General features: G+C 45.3%; 1 protein-coding gene across 1 annotated transcript in view; it reads right to left on the bottom strand.

Annotated features, from left to right (window-relative positions):
* Window positions 1–4649: 4649 nt before the first annotated feature.
* CELSR1 (cadherin EGF LAG seven-pass G-type receptor 1) overlaps window positions 4650–21254 on the bottom strand; it is a gene marked incomplete at both ends in the record, with an annotated part of 173206 nt that continues 156601 nt past the window's right edge. Inside the window, 11 exons of the mRNA XM_082308675.1 lie at window positions 4650–4674; window positions 6594–6858; window positions 7165–7407; window positions 8290–8457; window positions 9283–9386; window positions 9893–10029; window positions 10335–10460; window positions 12454–12580; window positions 13855–13934; window positions 15245–15357; window positions 21015–21189. Coding sequence (XP_082164801.1) covers window positions 4650–4674; window positions 6594–6858; window positions 7165–7407; window positions 8290–8457; window positions 9283–9386; window positions 9893–10029; window positions 10335–10460; window positions 12454–12580; window positions 13855–13934; window positions 15245–15357; window positions 21015–21189 — 1563 coding nt within the window. The remainder of the gene's footprint in view (window positions 4675–6593; window positions 6859–7164; window positions 7408–8289; window positions 8458–9282; window positions 9387–9892; window positions 10030–10334; window positions 10461–12453; window positions 12581–13854; window positions 13935–15244; window positions 15358–21014; window positions 21190–21254) is intronic.

The raw sequence follows: 21254 nt of genomic DNA, 5'->3' as shown, positions 1-21254 counted from the left end.
TTCTCATATTGCAAACACAGTCAGTGAGGGCTGACGTTCATCGATACGAGGTAGGTGCAAAATTTGCTTGGCAAGAAGGGAAGTTTTACAAGAGCCCTCTTGGGCTGAGTTTTATTTGATATTTTCATTCATGGTTTGAATGACAAAATAAAAGGTAGCTTGTAAAGGCTGCAGATGCTGCCAAAGGACTCCAGGCATCCTCATGGAGAGGACTAAGATCCAAAATTAGTATGAGAAACTGGAGAATGGATCCAAAAATCAAGAGATTAAAATGGAAAATGAGTCCAGTGCAAATTACTACTTACGGAGAGGAAAAGTGAGCTGTGTATGTGCAAACAGGAGCATAAAGGCAAGGCAGCAGCTCTGCAGAAGAGGCTGTGGGGCCCAAATGCATCCCAGACTGGCCCTGGGGCTGCAGGTGACATTGGTGTGGACGATGATAACATCTCACCAGGGCTGCCGGGGCATCTCCTTTCTGCAAACCCTCCTAGACCTTGGCAGGAGCATCCTCGGCAGCTGAGTGAGCTGTGCGTCTAAGTATGGCATAAGGATATGGACAAACTAAGTTGTCACGGTAAGGAGTGCTATCGGGGCTATTCACAGGTGTACTGGAATCATCATTTAGGTTTTTAAGAACTTTAGACAAATCCCCAGGTGTCCTGGGTTGTTGGAGCGGCTGGGCTATGTGATCGCTTCGGTTACTGCAGCCTTATTGTGCCATGATGCTGCCACTGGTCCCTCTCTTCTGGAGTCTTTTTTCTTACAATTCGCCTAGGCCAAATGTCATTGTAAAGATTAGAACGCGAAAAGGGAATGAAATGGAGATTTTTTTTTTAGAATTATTTCCTTTTTTTGGTTGTTGGTAGGTGTACTGCTTGCATTTGGTGGGCTGCTCTGGTCTCTTCTCTCCCTGCCATCTCTGGAAAGGTGACATTAAACCTGGGAAGGGGCTAAAGAAGGGGAAGAAGGAAGGCTAAAAGGTACAGCAGCGGTTCTGTGTGAGGAACAGAGACCTGAGCTGTTCAGGTGGAAAGAGACAACCCAGGTGCTCTAGGATGGAGCCTGTCTTCCTCTTTGACCTGGTGAAGGTGACTGAGAAGCAGTCGCTCACTGCCTCTCACGGTGCAGGCAGCAAAGGTGTCCATTGCAGGGGACAGGAATGAAGCTGAAGAGGAGGAAGGTTTTCTTGCTGCCTGTGACCGAATCAGCCAACCCACTACGTACCAGAAGTTTACGTGCATCCAGAACACAACAGGACACATTACTGGAGGGAAAAATGGGCTGCTGGAGACAGGCACAACCCCTGGTGCTGGGGAGCCCGGAGCTGCAGCGTGCTGGGGCCACCTCACCGTGTAACGTGGCTGACGATAATCCTCTTTTCCTAAACATCTGCTGTTGGCCACTACTGGAGACAGGATCACAGGCTGGTCTGTGCTGTAGCTATCCTGCTTACGTGACAGCCTGAGGCTTATTTCTGCTTTTCCACAGTAAAGTGAACTAACACTTGAGAACAAACTCAAGTATTAGTGTTCCACCAAAAAATGAACTTGTACAATAACCTTTAGAACAGTTTCCCTTTGGCCTAATTGCTTGGGTTTGTTTAATGGCAAGTTTTGGCAGAGCTGTTTGCAAATTGAAGATCCTGTCTTTGATTTTGCTCCTAAACCATGACAGTATCCAGGCTCTCTCCCCCTGACCTCACACCCTCCCTGTTTATTGCCTAATGTTTAGAAGTATTTACGGAAAAGCTGGCCAGATGATGCTGAGGAATACTTCTATTTCCAGAAAGCTGGCAGACATGTGCAGGTCACTGCTCTGCCTCGTGAGACGTGTGAACAAAGACTTGCACAAGAGCCTGAAAAGTAGAGAGTGAGCAAGACCACAGCTTGGCCTCAGTTGGCTTGAGAAAGCCAAGGATGTAGCCGAGAAAGTCCAAAAACGTCCTTCTCATTGCAGGCTTTCACGGGCTGGGCTGGCTGCCTCACCCCCTCCAGCTTCTCTCCAAACCTTGCTTTCTAAACCCGGGGCTTCCCTGGCGGTCCGCTTTGCTCCGGGTCAGCGGAGGGCGTTTTTCTCCCACGGACCGTTTCCCAGGTGTGGGAAATGCCACGGGTTTGGATGGCAACGCAACACATGCGGTGGTACCCTGTGCCAGCCAAGGGCACTGGGCTGGAAGGGGGATTGTGTGTGTGTCTGTCCGTGTCCACCCGCAGCAAACCCGCCCCGAGACACCACCCGGGCTGGTAGCATCCCGCAGGGAGCGGCGCGGGCAGCTGATGCTTTACAGCCGCTGCTTCCTCGGCAAGTGCGATGGGTACCCGTACGTCCCCCCTCCTGCTATGTTCTAAACCCTGGGAAATGCCATTTGGACCCTCAGCATCTGTACTGCACTTAAAATAAACCACCAGAGGAAGGATACAAGTTCAAAAAAAATTCTTAATTTATTGTAAATTCTCCTTTCATCTGTGCTGCAATTCCAGTGTTCTGCACATTAATAAATATACATTTGTTAAAAAAAAAAAAACAAACAACCTCCAGTGTCTAATCTGCCATAAAGCTTTTAAAAAGTCATAAAAATAGGTTTTAATTTTTTTGTCATTAATACAACTGACCCTCATTTACTGCAACAATTCTGATCAAAATAAAAACTACCTACATCTCACTGGGACAAAATATACATACACAGATGTAAGAACAACTAGCGTGGGTTATACACAACGCCTGAGCACACAGTCAAGTGCCAGACCCTTAAAACGTTCAAAACTTATTTTCAGTCAGAAAATGTCACACAGTATTTTGCATAATTTTTGAAGGAACAGCACCTTTCCTCCCTCCCCCCTTCCAAAGGCCTCCTCGATACATTTGAAAAAGCATAGCAATATAATGAAACCAAGATTACAGTATGTATTATTTCATTTTTTCCTCAAAACTCCTGCATTTTATTTAGTCTGATTTTCTGTTTTTTCCCTTTCACACACACAGTTACACAAACGAAAGCCAGTATTTTCCCAAAAGGGCTGCTATGGTGCGCGAGGAGCTCCTGAAAGCCGTGGTGGCAGAGAGCAGGCCACGGCCACTCCACTGCCGCCCTTTGAGTCGCGTGTTCCCACCACGGGGAGCCGCCAGCAGAGCTCTGCCCCACGCTGTTGGATGCAAACTTTTTCACATCTTATTTTTTCTTTTCTTGTAAACACTGCAGGAAGGTGAAGATGGCGGATAGGCCACGCTTAACTTTCCTATACTTCTGAAACCAGAATATTTTGTGGGAAACACGAAACCTTAAGCCTTCCATGGGTTTTTTGAAACACCAGGAAGGCCAGGGCTTTGTCAAAGCGCTGGGCAGTGAAACCAGGACATCCTTGAAGACTCATATTTCTGCTTTGATTAGGAACGTGCTGACTCCAGCGGGAAAGAAATTAACAGTAAAATAAAATACTGCACCTGAGGCAGAACTTGCCCCACAGGAGGAGGGCCCTCTTCTTGGGACACGCAGAGTGCTGGTTTGTCGCAGAGCCAGACCAAAGTCAAAACCTACCATACAATGACACCACTTGTCTTCTTGTTCTTGGTAAGGGAAACATTGATTCGACTTCTTCTAGACAAGGACTGTCTTGAAGTCTTAGATGAAGATATGACTTATTTTTAGTCCTGCAGTTCAGTTGCTGAACATTTCAATGCACTTGAGAGAAAAGGTCAAAACACCAAGAAATGAAAAAACAAAACATTTTTTCTGGGTTTTAGAAGAGGTTATGAAAAAAACATACTGTGTCCTTAAAGTGTTCCAAAATCTGTCAACAAAACTCATAAATTATAGTCATGGATTTCGATGTAATCTACTGTATTACTTTGAAAACTGCATTGCATCTTAAGGTGTCTTCCATGCAAACCTCAGTTACTTTATCAAATGCCAAATTCAAGTAAAATTGTGCAATGTTCATATAAAAAATATCAAAACCTCTTTTAATTGATTTCCTATTATCAAATTAAGATCAGTATAAACGTAAAATATACAAAGGAGCTTTTTCTTTAGCAACACCATACAAAATATATAAAAGTATCTACACTTTTTATATATATATATATAAAGGGTTTTTTTTTCTTAAGACGACGTGTCCATAGGGGGGTGGACAGAGATGCTGGCATAGAAACAAAAGGACACTTGTTGGGATATTCCTCCCTAGAGCCCAGCAAGCCGAAGGGTTCACACCGTAGCCGGACAAAACTCCGTAAGAGACGTCTCCTGGTGCTTGTCTTAAGGCTGATGGATTGACTTACTGTAGGTCCACTGCGATACTAATGTGTTTTTCCTTGGCTCTCCCCAGTAATAAGCAACCCCTGCAGCACCGTCCGCACGGTGAGCAGGTATCCGTCCCTCACAGTGCATCCCTGTGGCCATTTCCATGCGTTTTGGCATGGGTTCATGCGGCGCGGAGCGTACCACGCAGCGGCCTTATCGGAGGCACAGCTGGGCACTGTGTCTCCACCGCGAGCAGTCAGGAGTCTGCCATAACGTGAAACCACGCGGGAATCAACGCCCACCTCGTCCTCCTCGCTACGCGGTCACTCTGACGAAGTCCGAGGCGGGCAGGCGGCAACCCCGCGGTGAGGAGTCCAGAACCGCGCAGTAGCGATCACAGTTTCCTGATGGTTCAAATTGAAGTTTCATTACTGCCTCTGTTAGTGAGAAGAAGTAATCATGCAGGCTTAGGGTTAAACAGGCACAGGCAAACCACTCCACCCGAAACCCCCTAATCCTTTTCAGTAAGGGCTCCTGCTCCATGGAGTTACCATGCCTTGCCAGTCCAACGCTTGCAAGGGGGATGCTGCCCTGGAGGGGAAGACCAGCTGAGAGAAACAATTCCAGGTAGATGCACACAAGAGATGCGCTCTTTAGAGGAAGCTCTACGGAGGGCTTGTGTTTGGCTAATGCTTAGATGAAGATGTGAGGTTCACACACAAATCTTACAAGCTGTTAGAAACCTGGTATTTCAGACAGATCCATGCATTTTGCTGTCAAACAGCAGAGTTTTACGGTATGCAAAAGGCGTGGAGATAAAACAGTTGCTTAGTAAAAGTTGTCTAGTTATTCTCTAGTGATGAATGTATTACCTGGTAGCAGCAAGTAGTTATTGCTTGCTAAAGACATCTCTGTTTCCTGGCTAACCAAGATGTATTTTAACAGCCCGTTCCCAGCGACCCAAGGATGTACTTCTACAGTGAGCTGGGAATGGTCTGTGCACCCAGACAGCATAGGTGTCTAAAGCATGGTGGGACAATGTCAGAGTTAAAGCTGGGTGAGAAATTTTCTCTTGGTTTGGAGAAAGAATGGGACTATTATTTTTGTTAATACAAGGAAGACTATGTGTGTGAAATGTTTGCACAGACTTTACATATGGCTCTTGTCCTCACTTGAAATGTGAGAATTATGAGTAACGAGGTTTCTGAGAACACCCTTTGGCTGAAAGCTTGCTCAGCCTTTTGTTAATGTTTGATTTAGCTTACAATGGCAAACATGCACACCGATCGCCATGCAGTGGGTGCGAATCGCACACCTGGTAATTTAGGGTCACGAGCTTGACATGGCACTTTCTCTGCAGTCTTTGGATCTCCTGCCCCAGCAATGGTTTCCCTCTGCCCAGCTGGACACCCACCCCATGCCCCCCCCAGCCTAATGCCTTTCCCCCCCAAAACACTGGGCTTCCTCAGGGGTCCTCTTCACTGGGGTCTTGCCCCGACCCGCCCTCCTCCATGCTGGCTGCCAGACACCCACAACAGCTCTTGCTGGCCTTACTGGACACACATCAAGAAGTGCTGCTCCATGTTTGCCCTGCACTTATCCTCTTCCTTGGGTGCCTGCTACTGGCCACATTAAAATTAACTGTACCCCATTAGTGATAGGTCCCTAATGGCCCCAAACACTCTCCCTGCTGCAAAAGGGGAGGACAGGTGAAAAACGGAGGAAAAAACAACTGTTCCCATGGTCCAAGGGGGGTGAAAGTGAGGGGTTGGAGGCAGAGGAGCAGGAGGTAGCCCTGAGCAGAGTACCCCTGAGGGCATGCACAGCTCCTGGGACCACGAGTGGGCATTGCTGAGCCGTCCTGGATGCCCGGCAGTGTGAGGGAGCGGAAAAACCCCATCCTTGTCCTGGTGATGGGCTGGGGAAGGTGATGACTTCAGCAGCTCACCAGGCAAGGAGGGGATAGATAATCTGTGTGGACGTGGGAGCCTGGTTTGCTGTGACCAGGGGTCACCACGCCAAGCGCAGCAAGTCCCACAGCAAGGGGACGGGGCAGAGCTAGGTTGCTCTAGTCCCCAGTAACACATCAGCTTGCCAATTCAGAGCACGCCAGGGTGACCAGCGACAGGTGTCTGTCACGGCACCTTGCTTGTGATACCTGGTTTTGGCCTTCTCATCAGTGAAACACCGTGGCTTGCAGACATGGTATGGACAAGCACTCGGGACAGTCGCTGGTGAAGGACTCTGGCCCAGTCACCAGGTGAAATCTTTGTTCAGTGGGAGTTTGGGGCTGGAAAGTGGAAGGAGGGGCCAGAGCCACAGGAGGTCTGCCAGGGCATCCCGATGTGACACTTACTCTGAGTCTGAGGTGTCAGCATGTCCTGTTCCCACGTGGACATTCATGGCTATGCCATTGAGCTGGTCTCGAGACTGCTCCCTCCGAGCATTTTTTACTGTCACCCCCGAGTCTGAGGGAGAGCGGACCCCATCATTTGTCCCCAGGGAAGTAGTCCTGGATGAGATTGTGGTCTGATTGTAATCCGATAGCTTTTCCCGCAGTCGATTCTTCATATTCTTATCCACCAGCGGGGGAGGGTAGGTGACTTTATTTTTTAAGATACCTGTTACAGAAAAGAGGGGATAATGAGAATTTTGAAACGTATCAGTAATTTCATTTATCAAGCTGAACACATCCAAGAACTGACATTTTATATTTCTTAATCAGACTTCTAGTTTGTCACTTTATTTCAAAACCAAAATATTAGACTTAAGCAACTACCTACTAGATTCTCATGACGCATCTGGTTACACAGGTTGGAGCCATTTGGAAAGTGCTCTTCCCTGATAGAGCTACCATATGAACTAATTAACGCTCATTAACGCCCCGGTCTCCCAGTCCAGCTGTGAGGCTGGGTTGGCCATGCTACCTTTTCTCTGCTCCGGCTGCTGGTTATTCTGGTGGGACAGAGGTCTGTTCTCCTTCTGCTGCCCCTCGTTCTCCTTGTCCTGGGGCGCTTCGTTGCTATGGTTCACCTGGTTTTCCCTGTGAAGCTCTACGTTGACCTTGGTCTCAACTTTGAGTTTCTGTTTCCCGCTGGGGTCCTCGCCATCACTGGCTGTTACGCACTCTGTGGGCCAATAGGGTTTCACATGATTGGGAAGGGTATCAACTGCAATGCAAAAAAACACTAGCTCGAAAAACACTTTTGACAGGTTTTCTCAAACGCTGCCCAGCCAGTCCTGTTCCCTGTGGCTGGGGAGGAGTTGTGTGTCAAACCAGAGCAATGCTTCAGATGATCCTTGCTGGACTGCACTGCCCTCAGGGTGCAGCAACACCCACAAAGCACGCCAGGTAGGATGGCAGGGTGTCCAAACCCTTCCCAGAGCAAGGTTTCTGGCTTCATTACTGAGAGGTGTGAGTCAAACCTGCGCTCTCAGCTCTCCAGGGCCGGTGGTCCCACTAGCTCCCGGCAGATGCTGGCTTCTGAGGGGTGGGGGCACCTGAGGCACCTTGTGCTGTGTCTGTGCAGAGCACCAGCACACAGCCTGGACATTTGTCACTCTAAGCTGACTTATCTTTAGGACAAGACGAACTGTGCCTAGAAATGCCTGCACTCTGCCACACAGTATTGATATCAATGGCCAATGATCTCCCACTCTTTATGTCCATGACCTTCCCAACCCCACTAAATTCATATGCCTGTACTGCATGAGGAGAGGCAGGTATTTCTTCCCCCTGCCCTCAAAATAACCAGCTCCTTCCTCCTCTTCCTCTTCCTTCACGTGAGACTTTCCTGGCTGTGTAGCACCTGCCCGCAAACCCACTGACTGCTGTCTGTCTGAGCACTCTAAGTCGCAGATTTGTTCAAGCATCCTTTTACTTGCACTCAGTCACCCCCGTGAATAAGCCCTTGTGAGGAAGAAAAAGCAAGGCACAGCGGTAGGGATGCTGTCTCAATTGTACTGCTAGTCTAGCAAAATTGTCCCATCTACTCTAAAGCTATTTTAAAGAATGGAATAAGCCCATTGCTCTCCCCTCACATTGGGAGTACCTTTGGGTGTGCTGTGGAGCGGGCCACGTTCATTATTTTTGGAACTGGACGTGTTCCACTTTTTCTCCGGCTCGAGCCCATCCTCCTCACTGTCTGACGAATGGGAGGAGGCGTAAGAGCTGCTGTGTTCCTCGAGGGACAGTTCGCTGTCGGAGTCTGAATCATGCTCTACAAATGCAGAAAGAGGAAACGCAGCGATGAGAGTGTGGACAGTAGTTGAACCAATCTATCTGACAAATGCACAAGGAGAAAGGAAAGGCAGGCGTCTGGTTCAGGCCATGCCAGGGATGAGCTCTTACATCCGTAAGTGTACATAGGATTAATTCACAAGGACTGTGGCGTCCACCTAAGTAATTATGGGAAGCACGACTGCTTGGCTGAGCTAGGGGGCAGGAACTTTTATGTGCATGGGAGGTGCGGAACAGAATGGGGACACTTTTTACGCTATTCAATATGCAGAACAGTAACTCCACAGGATCTCAATCAACACAACACACAGGCAAACCAAGGTACCTAGAAATATCAAGAATCTGCAAATGCACTCTTAAAAACTGCTACAAGGCAACAAAATTTAACATCAAGACCCCAAATGAAAGGAAGTCAGGTAAGAGACACTTCTCATTTTCTTGTACAAAACAAGTAGCAGTAAAAGAGAATATTGCCTCAAGGTCTCAAACGTTAAAAGATCTCCAATTAAAAACCAAGAGCAACAGCACATAATCTGTGAGAAAGAAAGGGGACGCCAGAAACTGTCAACAGCTGTGACAGCTGTCAGATTAAAACTGAACCATCACAAGAAGCAGATACATGATATTTCCATTCCAGTATTCCCTAGTAAAGCAGCCATTGCATAGCTTGTTCTGCCAAGAGCATAATGAGAATCAGACACACGAAGTCAGACTAACTGTTCTTCCTATTACAGAAGCCTTTGAAAAAAGTGCTGAGAAGGAAAAGGTGCACAACTGGGTCAAGGCATTTAGAAATAATTCTTACCATTGGATTTTGATGGATTCCTATGAAAAATGGAGGAATCTGCTTCAGTCTGACCAGCCCTTGCTTGACTTGAGGATCCACTGAGCTTATGAGCAGCCTCATCCCTTAGAGAATAAAAACAGGGGACAACTTTCTTTGTCAGTTTACTGCTCTTAACAAGGCAGACATGCAGATGTGATTCTTCTGGTCAAATGCAGACAGCTGCAGTGGACACTAGTCAGCCTGTGCTTGACTGTCAATGTGGTCACTTTTACAGCAAGACATAGGTGATCCCAATGTAGCTGTCTGCCTTTGGCCACATGAATCACACTCTGGAAAAGCCTGAAGTTAATAGATAAATCCCACTCCTTGAGACATGACTGAACTTTAACAGGCAAGCAGCACAGCCCATATAGTTAACCTAATGGTTACATTAACCACTGCACTGTTGGAACTCCCCAACGAAGATGCATGCAAAAGAAAATGCATGGAAGAAAATGACAGTCACATAAACCAGAAGGGTTAAGACATAAAACATGTAGTGTTTGAACCAAAGCATTTCTGTTTTCCACAAGAGCAATGAAAAGGGAAAGACAAGCACCTGAAAGCCATGCATCTGCCACCTGATTACCTGAGAATATAAGCAAGGTAGCTATTGTGGCTCTTGGCTGACCTGACGGTGCTTTCTAGTGAGACAGTGGATTCCCCAATAGTTGTGCGATACATATTTGGCTCTTCTATATATGTGTTGTTACAGTTCAGAGATCGCTGAAGGAAAAAAAAAGACACAAAACAATAGTGAATGATCCTACCAAAACCCCACATTACCCACAAGTGCATTAAAAGTCTTGAAGGAACCAAGTGGTTTTTGATGCCGAGGAAAAAAATTATTTCCTCTCAAAAGTTTTAATTAAAACAGTAGTCAAAACTTTTGAGAGACGCCATCAGTAATCTTTGTACAAGTCACTGAAATCAATCAGACAATTCACTTAAGTACCGACAAGCCACCGATAAGTGTATTTAGGTAACTTCTACCAGCAAGAGGATGTTTTTTCCCAGTGTTTTTTCCTTACAGTTAACAATGTAGCTCTTGTTGCAGTGGAATCATCTGGAAGAGGTTTCTTTCCAGTTAAAGTGTTCTTCAAGTGCTTCCTGACTTCTTTGTTAAATACGCAGTGGAAGAAGAAAATGAACAGCCCCTGGATCATTTGAGAGAGAGGAAGGATAAATCTAAATGATTCACTACTACGAAACTGCAAATGCAAACAGATATTAGAGAACAGCCTTTTTGAAATAACCCCTGAATTCTAGTTTATAGTCCATGCTTTCAATAGCAATAACTGTTTTCTGTCTTTGACTGAAATGGCATTGATTGATCTCCTAGGACTTCTTCACAATTTGCTTCCATGTTCAAATGTGCGTAAAGGGCCTGGGAAAATATCCACAACGATGTGTTCCTCCAGGACTTACAGAGCAGAGCTTATGGTAGGTGTCACCCTCCCTCATTGTTTGGGAGGAAACGTTTTTCTCAAAATATCTAATGGGGACCTCAATGTCCCACTGGAAGACACTGCAGGGAGTTTCAGGGTTGTACTTGCATTAAGATTTTAGAGCTTTTGCACCAAAGATGAGATAAAATCCATAGCAGCACATAAAAATATCATAGCCTTTAGTGAAAACCTCTGGAAATGGGGAACTTCTGTGGTAGGTGTCCTTAATACTGTTGCTTAGAGAACTTTAGAAACCCTTGCAAAACACGGAAAGATACTGGAGGCAGAGAGGTCCCAATTTTTGCCCCATATGTTCCTTGGTTCAGGAATACGTCCAGGTGGGAAAATCGCTGAAACCCTCAGGGCTGGGCAGTTGTTGGCTGCCAGGAACACACATTAACAGCTTTCGCTGGGGTCACGGGGCACGCACGTGTGTGCCTTCAGATGTATTTGCTCTGAGGGAATTCATGCAGCTGCCAAATTGTTACCAATTTTGGTTGAAGATATAGTATAGAGAAACCAATCACTCATGAAGTTGCAGCTGTACCAACATCACAAGATGCCTGCATTTCATGATTTCAGCCAAAGCAATTGACTTTTAGAGAAACTTTAAACTTCAAGCTCACTTTCTAAACCTTCAGTCAAATGCGGTCTTAGCTGGCATTAGCACTTTGGGATTATTCATTAATAAAATTCACATAAATGTCTCTTTAAAAATACAAGTTCAAAGAAGGCAATGACGTGAAACGCCACATACCACTGTGCCTCTCTGGGCAAGTTTGGAGAATTCCAGCTGCTGACCTTCCTCCCTCTCATCAGGTTTATATTTAATTTAATTTTATTTTAGGCTTGTGGAAGCCTGGTTTTACAGCCTGAGTAGGTGTATTTATTTCAGAGCACACTGATTGCAGTGGCAAAATAACCTTGCTCCAGGCTGGCCTATCTGGTGTGCTCCCAGGGCATGGATAGTCATCTCCGGAGGAGACCCATCAGACTTCTTTTTCTCTTTGGTTGCAATTTGTGGCTGTTGTGCTGCAGCTGACAAGAGTGGCCTGCTAGCAGTAGCTGTTTTAATACTGCAGGCACTTGCCATGACAGTTACTGCCATCCTTGGTCACATTAAAATTGTGACCAACATGAAGCTTCATGACTACTTCTGTGCCAGGTCTCCTACAAATAACTATGTTCTGCATCTTTAATGAACAAGCGTGCACACTAGGACAGGCAACCCAGTAAATCCCTAATGCAACGAGTTGTATTTGAAAATTATTATTTCGCTCATTTCCTTAAACAGTAACTTAATTTGTGAAGACCTTGAACTTGGAGCCGTCCACTCTGAGTGAAATAAAATAGTCTCTTATTTGCCGTAGCAACATAACAACTGTTAACACTGAGCAGGCACAAGACAGTAACAAAGATTTTTGTCTCTCAAAAGACAGAGGTATAATTGCCTTCTGTTATTTATCTGTCACAGGTTACAATAGTAGAGCACTTATCTTCAGAATGACTAAAAGTGAGAGATGCAATTACTCAAAGCTATGTTTTTGGTGAAAAGAACCCTCTCTTTGAGAAAAGAGAGCAAAAACTGTACTTGACATCTCTGTTCGTCTTAAGTCCACTCATGTTTAGCGGGTTTTTGGATGTCTGGGTGCAGCAGTGTGCTCACCAAGGTCTGCCATGGACAAGATGCCATCCAACTTACCTGCAGGCAGCTGAAAATGGCAAAGAGATAGTGAAACGTCATGACGTCGCTGTTCACCGCCATCAGCCCCAGCAGCCATGTGGCACTGATGAGCAGCAAGAGCAGGAATGCTGTTCGCAGCACAGAGCTGTAAAGCAAACATAGACGGGCATTTGCAGCATGACAAGATACAAGAGAATAGCCCAACTTCTCCGCATGGGTGGTGGCAGATGCCCAACGATTCACCAACTGGGAAGGACCTTTGGGAAAATTAGGGCAGTGTTCACCAGCTCCTTCACCAGCTCCCAGTTCCCAGCTCTCTCATTGCACTACTCAGTGACTTAGCATATTCAGTTAAAAAAAAGGTATTTTCTTTTCAAGTTTGTTTCCAAGGTTTTCTTCAAACAAACCGGGCTGTTTGCCAAGCCCACGCTTTTCAGCCTTGTTGACTCTGAGGAAGAGATCTGGGCGGTAAATGGCCACGTCCGTCTCATTTCTGTTTGTTGAGTTCACTCTCACATTCCTTCTCAACATTACAGCCCAAGGTTTTGGATCGAGGGCACTCAGGGGAGTATTTGTTTGCTTAGAAACATTATTTCCATAGACGCTTTCAAAAGATGGTCACAATTCTAGTGGCAAAAGTTTTGTATTATGAGTAAAATAGCTGCCATTGAGTAGTAATTATACTCCATTTGTTTAGGGAGATTTAAAAAAGAAACTTAAAAAAATTACCCAACAGCCATGGCTGAATAAATAGCTAGAAGCAGCCTTTTGAAATCTCATACAGCTACCTATTTGAAAAAAAAAAGGAGCTGTCTTGCCACTAGCTAATCACATTTCAGTTCACAGGTAAATTCTGAGCTTTGGGCAAAACAGACGTTAATGGGAAAGGGCTGCCACAGCAGCTCAGGAAAGCGGCAGGTTGCAGCTTGTGAGGCTTTCAGCTTGTCCCACGGGGAGCAGGATGGGGGGAGGCTGGCCCTCAGCACGGGAACCTCAATGGGTCTCTGCCACGACTTGGCCGGTCACGCAGGCGTTCATGGGGGGAGACGTTTCTGAGCCATGGGCAAGCACAGGGAGACCCAGAACTATGTTTACCAGGGCATGCCACGGGTGGAGGTGAAGTGACAGTGTAGTAGGGAATACAATGAAAGATCTGGAAGGACTGTAATGATACCATCTGGGCACCAGACCTTTCTCTCTCCCCTCCCTTCTCCTGCCTGCACTTGGTGGTGGTGGTGGTGTCCAAGGAAACCCCAGGAGTAGGTGCTGGTGAAGCAACTCCCATTGCCTCTACCAATGCTGACTGTCTCCTGCAAATATCTTACTTATTTCCCACCCCAACACTTGCTTTTAGGCAATTCTGTTCCTTTATTATTCTTGGCCAGAACTTTTTCTACAGGTTTTTGAACCCAAACTTACATGACTCCAGTTTTTTCAAATGAACGTTGTCTTCGTCTGCACGATGCTTTCATTGCCAGTATAAAGATGACAGTATTTATCTGAAAAGGAAATTGAAATAACAGCATGGATTCCTTCTATGAACTTGTTAGGGCTCAGTTTTCAATGACAATGTAATTTTTATCCTAAAATGGTTTGTGGTGCCACGAATATGTTTCCTTCAATTTACACATCTCAAAGTTCCAATATTCATCTCATTTCAAGCCAACATAGTCAAGAACATCCTGGGACTTGATCTGGATGAAACCCAGTAAGACGGCCCTGTGCAAAGTGGCTTGAGTGAAACATAAAAACTCAAGAATGGCTGTCCTTGTCCAGACCAGAGTCCATTCAGCCCAGCATCTTGTTTCAGCTGGGCCAAGGCAGAATATAGTAACAGAGCAGGCAATAATTCCTCTGAATACTCCTCCAGCCTCCACTGATTTCTAGAGCTGGGATGTACTAGGTGGGGTGGTGCGTTTGTACTTAATCATTCATTGTGAATACGGATGCTGGGAATTTGTCCAAGTTACTTTCTGAAATCATGCAGAGCTTTACCACCGCCATTGTCTTGTTTCTGTGAGTTTCTAACTTAACTCCCTGTGGAGCGACGATGTAGCTCGTCCTGTTTGTTCAGAATCTGCCACTTCCTACTACTAATTGTGCTGGAAAAGACACTGAACGGTTGGCTCCATGGTCATATTCTTCAGGCCACCATGCTGCCACAAGCTCCTCCCTATCCCCTTCTCTGCAGCTTTCTCTTCTCTAGGCTGAAGGCCCCTAGTCCACTCAGTTGTTCCTCCAGCAGGGGCTGTCCCATCTCTCTGACGACTTGCGACTCCAGTCTACACCACTTCCAGGTCTACTTCATACTTTTTGAGATGAGGAGATGAGAGTTGGTATTCAAGATACAATCACACCATTGATAGGTATCTTCTGGTGCTCTGTTACTGAGGGATGTTTTAAGGGAGAAGTTAAACACCAGCCAATTCTTTTAAATTCCTGAAATTGGTATTATTTAATAGGATTTCTGGATAAAGGGACTTGTTATGGCTCATTTTGTTGATTTGTTTTATATGCCCACCGACCAACCCTTTGAACATGGAACAAAGCAAATGGGAAAAAATAAATAGGTTTCTGGCCATACAGCCACTGCTCCACAAGCAATCTTCACACTGGCAAGCAGCCCTCTGATTTCCAGGAGCTTAGCTCATGTCTTATCTGTTTAAGCAAAAGAAGCAAGCTCGAGTACATCAGTTTCAAATGTAAAGAATATAGTCACTTCACATTATGACTGCTAGTTGATAAAATGTAAAAGAAAAGGTAGCAGTCACGAAGAGACAGCTCAGGATGCCAACTCCACCGTACTTACAACTACAACAATTACAATGGGCCCAGCGAAACTCCAGATAAGGGTGTCATGAACAGACAACCAGCAGAAATCAGGGTTCCCATAGCCTTGTGGATCCAGACCAACAGCAAGCCCTGGGTCACAAAAGGGAGAGAAAGTATATCAGAAAGGTGCTGCTGAGATCTTCTATACAACCAGGCACATTTTCAAACTGCTGTCTGACAAACAAAATGATAATGGCAAAATGTGTTCAATAGGACAGTCTGGGAAGTCAAAATCAAGGCAAGTATTGAAATAAAACTTTTATAAATCAAAGCCTTTACACTGACCACTCCATATCAAATGATACCATAAGTTTTACCTACCAGAACAAAGTTCAGCTGCATAAAAATGACAATAAATGGAAGCCCCACATTAATTCTGTTTCAGCACAGTTTTATAGTCATATTCACATAGTGTGATGAAGCCTTGAGGGTGAGTGACATGTTGAGGAATTTCAATAAGTCTATGCAGCAGAATGACATGAATCATAACTGAGGAGATGTCTATACCACAAAAAAAGTGCATTCTTAACTGCCATGAGCTTGCTGTCACTAAAATAACACCAGAGACAAAGGAACCTGGGAACTCAAGGGAGTTAACTACTTGAGCTCAGGTGGGATTCATTTTGAGCTGCCATCCCAGGTACCTCACATTGCTTTCAGTGCTATTTGAAATGGAGTTTGCTAATGCCCCCAAGGCAACTGAGTTAACAACACACCTTTTATTGTTTTATTTTTCAAAGCCTGGACAATTCCAAGGGAGTCTCTGAGTCCAACCTCCACCAGCTGATTTACAGTGCCGTCTGATTTGGTGACCTACACTTTGCCCATATGGTGATGGACTGCGATTGCTGCCTTTGACGTACAAAATACTGCAGAGGTCGTCTTCAAGACACAGAAATTGATCCCTATGAGGCCTATGGCCAATGACATATGGTAAATGGCTGCAGCATGCTGTCTGGGCATCGGGGGCACCTATTGCGTTGAGCGTATGTCCTGACTCAAGCAGGCGGCCAAGGTTGACGGCAGTGCCTTTCTCCAGAAGGAGAATTCATGTGCATTAATAAATGCCTTTTTTTTTTAATTGAAGCCTGTGTGCTTTGATGAAAAGACACTGAAAAAGGGAGAGGTAGCTGTGTTTCACTCTCACTGCTTAAAGCTGGCCCACAGCCAATATTCACATCTGGTACAAGCCTACGGTCTATGAAAATTAAACTGGCTATTTGGCAAAGCAGTGGATATTGGATCTGTTTTCTCTGAAGTGTGGAATGAGATAGGACTGGTCTCCCTCCCTGCTCCTATTGGCCCTTCCACCACCCCTTCAGCACTTGCCATCCAGAAAGAATTAGCCATAAATGATTAAGGGACCATAAAGTATTTTATACAGATGTAATTCTATAGACACAGCCTGTTTCCCAGGACTTGATTTCCCCATTAGTGGGACTTAAACTATGTTTTGACCAAACATCTGGCTCTAAAAGTAATTGGCAGACAGCAACATTTTTTCACTCTCAAAATCCTACCCTGAAGTTCTCCATTAAACTAATGGGGCGAATTGCAGTCTTCAGGTACGTGGTTCAAATTTTACTGAGTCAACGATATGTGAAATAACACTTTACCCAAAGGCAGAGTTAAGCCAATGCAATGTAATATAGAGAATAATTTTGGCACATCAATTAAATGCTGCAGCCTGGTTGTCCTGAGCAGACTAAGCGTGTGGGCTGCATGGTAGGTCACTGACATTGGCAGAAACGGGGGTCGGTCCTGTGGCTGAGCCGAGAGTCCTGTGGGGACCGGCACTCATCCCGGGAGCGTGTCAAGAGCATGCCGTGGGGAGGTGCTGCCAGAGGGGCACATTTTGAACCTTCTGAGCTCCTGCGGGCTCTGTAGCTGCGTGTGACTCAGGTGACTGTGGGTCAGCCTCACCTCTCTCCTGACTCATCGCCTTGCTTAGTATTCATGGCAAATAGCAGATTTGGAAAGTGACATTTCTTGGGGGATATTGGTTCTAGGGCTGTGTAAGAACCTGTTTTGACCTGAGCACTGCAGTCTCCATGGCAAAGCAGTTACAGCACACATATGCCAACCCGTCATCGTGTTGCCATGAAGACACGTAGAACTGGAGGGGTCTTTCTGGGTGCCAAATCCAGCCCTTTGCTCCTGAGGCAAGGACGTGATAAAATCCTTCTCCTAGATGGATCAAACTACATTTTAAAATGAGCAAGCTTAAAGCAAATTTAAAATGCTCCACTATCACTCCCCTCGGAGGACTATTCCAGATCCGCAGTCTTTTGATAGCTATAAGCCTTCTCCCAACTTCTATCCTACTTTTATTCATGGCAATTTGCTTTTCTATGCTGTGATTAAATGTGGTTCTTCCCTGCTGGAGTGTTCCCTATGTAAACATTTTGCTAATTTTTTCCCCCACTAAAGGGCAAGGTTCCTTTCTGCAAGTAGCCTGGACCCATCACAGATGCCTTAGGGCCACTGTGTTCCAGCTTGAAATGAATGTGGATTTGAGCATGGAAAATAGAAAAAATAAATAAACAAAACAGAGTAAAGCTGCTGCTACTGTAGGTTCATTTTTTTTTTTCCAGGATAGCTATGATAAAGATGAAATGGGCTAGATATTTATCTTTCAAATAAAACAAAAAAGTCCTTTGGATGTTCAAGACTAAAATCCCTTCCCATATCCAGAGTTTTCCACTATTAAGAAACATACACAATCCCTCTCTCATAAAGCAACTTAAAAGAAATTGCATTTAAGACCATGTTATGAAGTTGGAACCTTTTTACTGTTTAGATATTAAAATTTCAAATTTATAAAAGAAGCTTATTTAAAATAGGTACAGTAGTTTTCCAGGGGCAAGAATTTAACATTTTGCTATTTACAATGAAATAATTTTCTCTTCAGATGATTTCTACACCTGGAAGGGCAAACTAAAGGCTTAGTTTTCTTTATCCTTTGTTTCACAAAAGCCTCTGACTTGCTCAGTAATAGGGATCTGACTTCTCATTTAAATGAACTGCAAATTCAGCTGATTCAGAGTTTAAATTACAGGAGACAACCTGGAACCGTAAGTCATAGTTTTAAAAGTGCAAAATAGTTCAATATCACAGAGAACGATATCTAAGTAGAAAAATGTAAAAATGGTGTACTTGTAGTATTTAGATTGCGTAATACTGCTGTTGAGAAGTTGTGAATTCATTTAAAATTCAGGAGACAAACTAAACATGAAGCAGAAAATCCTTCAGACAAAGTTCTTCTAAAGAGATATGTCTTCTGAAACACAAATTGTTTACTGCTATTTAATGATAATACTTCTTTTCTACCAGAAATCATAGACTCACAGAATCATAGAATTGTTTAGGTTGGAAAAGACCCTTAAGATCATCAAGTCCAACCATTACCTAGCACTGCCAAGTCCACCACTAAAGCATGTCCCCAAGCACCACATCTACCCGTCTTTTAAATACCTCCAGGGATGGGGACTCCACCACTTCCCTGGGCAGCCTGTTCCAATGCTTGACCACCCTTTTGGTGAAGAAGTTTTTCCTAGTATCCAACCTAAACTTCCCCTGCCGCAGCTCGAGGCCGTTTCCTCTTGTCCTATCACTTGTTACTTGGGAGACTGACCCCTGCCTCGCTACAACCTCCTTTCAGGTAGTTGTAGAGAGCAAGAAGGTCTCCCCTCAGTCTCCTCTTCTCCAGGCTAAACAACCCCAGCTCCCTCAGCCGCTCCCCAACAGCACTTGTGCTCCAGACCCTTCACCAGACTCGCTGCCCTTCTTTGGACACGCTCCACCACCTCAATGTCCTTCTTGTAGTGAGGGGCCCAAAACTGAACACAGTGTTCGAGGTGCGGCCTCACCAGTGCCAAGTACAGGGGGACGATCACTCCCCTGGTCCTGCTGGCCACACTACTCCTGATACAAGCCAGGATGCTATTGGCCTTCTTGGCCACCTGAGCACACTGCTGGCTCATATTCAGCTGACTGTTGACCAGCACCCCCAGGTCCGTTTCTGCCAGGCAGCTCTCCAGCCACTCCTCCCCAAGCCTGTAGCGTTGCATGGGGTTGTTGTGACCCAAGTGCAGGACCTGGCACTGAGCCTCGTTGAACCTCACACAGTTGGCCCCGGCCCATTGATCCAGCCTGTCCAGGTCCCTCTGCAACGCCTTCCTACCATCCAGCAGATCAACACTACCACCCAACTTGGTGTCATCTGCAAACTTACTGAGGGTGCACTCGACCCCTCGTCCAGGTCATTGGTAAAGATATTAAAACAGAACTGGCCCCAACACTGAGCCCTGGGGAACACCACTTGTGACCGGCCGCCAACTGGATTTAACTCCATTCACCACAACTCTTTGGGCCCAGTCATCCAACCAGTTTTTTACCCAGCGAAGAGTGATGATGCTTCCAACTACCTGATGGCACTTAAACATTCCTAAATATATTGCAGTAGTCCTGTATGTAGTGATAAAAGTTACACAGATCTGATATGTTTTAGAAGCTCAAGAACAATTTCTATTTAAAATGTCAGAGATATGTCTGGAGTGGCGGAGCCTTCTGGGTTGTACCTTCCACTGTATTCTGGATAAACTGATAGAAGCAGAAATTATTTATGCACAAGGTGATATGGAAAAAACTTACCAGCTCTCCAGAATGAAAGCTAACCTGTACTGACCTACGTTATGTTTCTATATGACACTTTCTTAAGCCACACAGGAAAAAAACCCATATATTTAAAAAATTCTAACTTGTTCCACAGTACTTTTCCAAGTGTATATGAGTGATAGCTATTCGTTTGATCTGAGAGACATCTAAACCTCTGCCGTTGCTGACAGTATGTTGCTATCTGTAAAAATAAAAGTAATTGGATAAAAGTTAACTGTCTGCCTATGATCTGATTTCCCATATGGCAACAGATACATGCTGAAACAGTTGAACCAAAAAACCCCACTCCAACTGTTCTGTGAAGTGCGCTTCCCAAGGAGCTGTCTGCCTGAATTAACGCAGCACCATGTGCTTAGGGTAGCACTGGAAATGTCTGATTGCAAAAATAGGCATGGTGAGGGCGGAGATGGATGTGCTCCTGTGGATCACCCTGGAACAGTTTAAAAGATTACTGCCTCCAGCTTTTCATTACTTTTCCTCAACTGGAAGTTATTGCCTTTGTATCTGAAATGAAGTAAAAGGCTGCTTGAGTATTCCCAGCTCATTTTTATGCCAAGTAAAACAGAACTGCTGAAATCCCCTTCAGGGAGCATTTACTGCTGGTTGAGGGTAGGCAATGGGAATGTCCAGTGAAGGGCACTGATGCCTTGTGGGCATCATCGCTCCTGAAGCCACTGCAGCTACCTTCCCGAGAGACTGCGTGTCCATATCCCAAGGTACCAGCACAGGGAAGGAAAGGCTACAAGCAAAGTTGTTAAAATAAAAATATTGTTATTCCCAAGCAATGTTATCAAGTCCTGTTTTAATCTAGGTGCAATTATGTTTATGTTATTGTAAAAGTCTCAGTATCACTTCAACTGGGGCAACAGACATTTGGTACACAGATCTGCCAAATTCAGGCTGACTTCTGCTAGACATGATTTGGCATTGCTGTCATTCAGGAAAACACTGAAGTTACAGCAGCAGTTGAGTGCACCCATAGCTGTCTTGGATGGGGTAACTTTCCTGAATCTGGCCAGTGAAGATGGCAGGGAATGGAAACGAAGCTGGTTTGGGGTGGTTGAGGGTACCTGTTATGATGGCAGGAATGCCCCAGCCAACGACGTAGTAGAACCGCATGTGCCCAAAGTTGATGTTCCTCACTTCAGTCAGCATCCGGTAGATGTGGAGCTGCTCCACGAACATCCATGCAAAGGTGCTCATGTAGAAATAATGCAGGAGGATGGCAATCACGGTACACACAAACTGCAGAAGGGAAAGGGCAGGGAAATTAGAGTTGCTCTTCTGAATCACAACCTGGTGAGTCACCA

Source organism: Platalea leucorodia (assembly GCF_965183815.1).
Source record: "Platalea leucorodia genome assembly, chromosome: 4".
Taxonomy (NCBI): domain Eukaryota; kingdom Metazoa; phylum Chordata; class Aves; order Pelecaniformes; family Threskiornithidae; genus Platalea; species Platalea leucorodia.
Note: the sequence above shows the minus strand (reverse complement) of the source record. Positions and strands in the feature narration are given on the sequence as shown.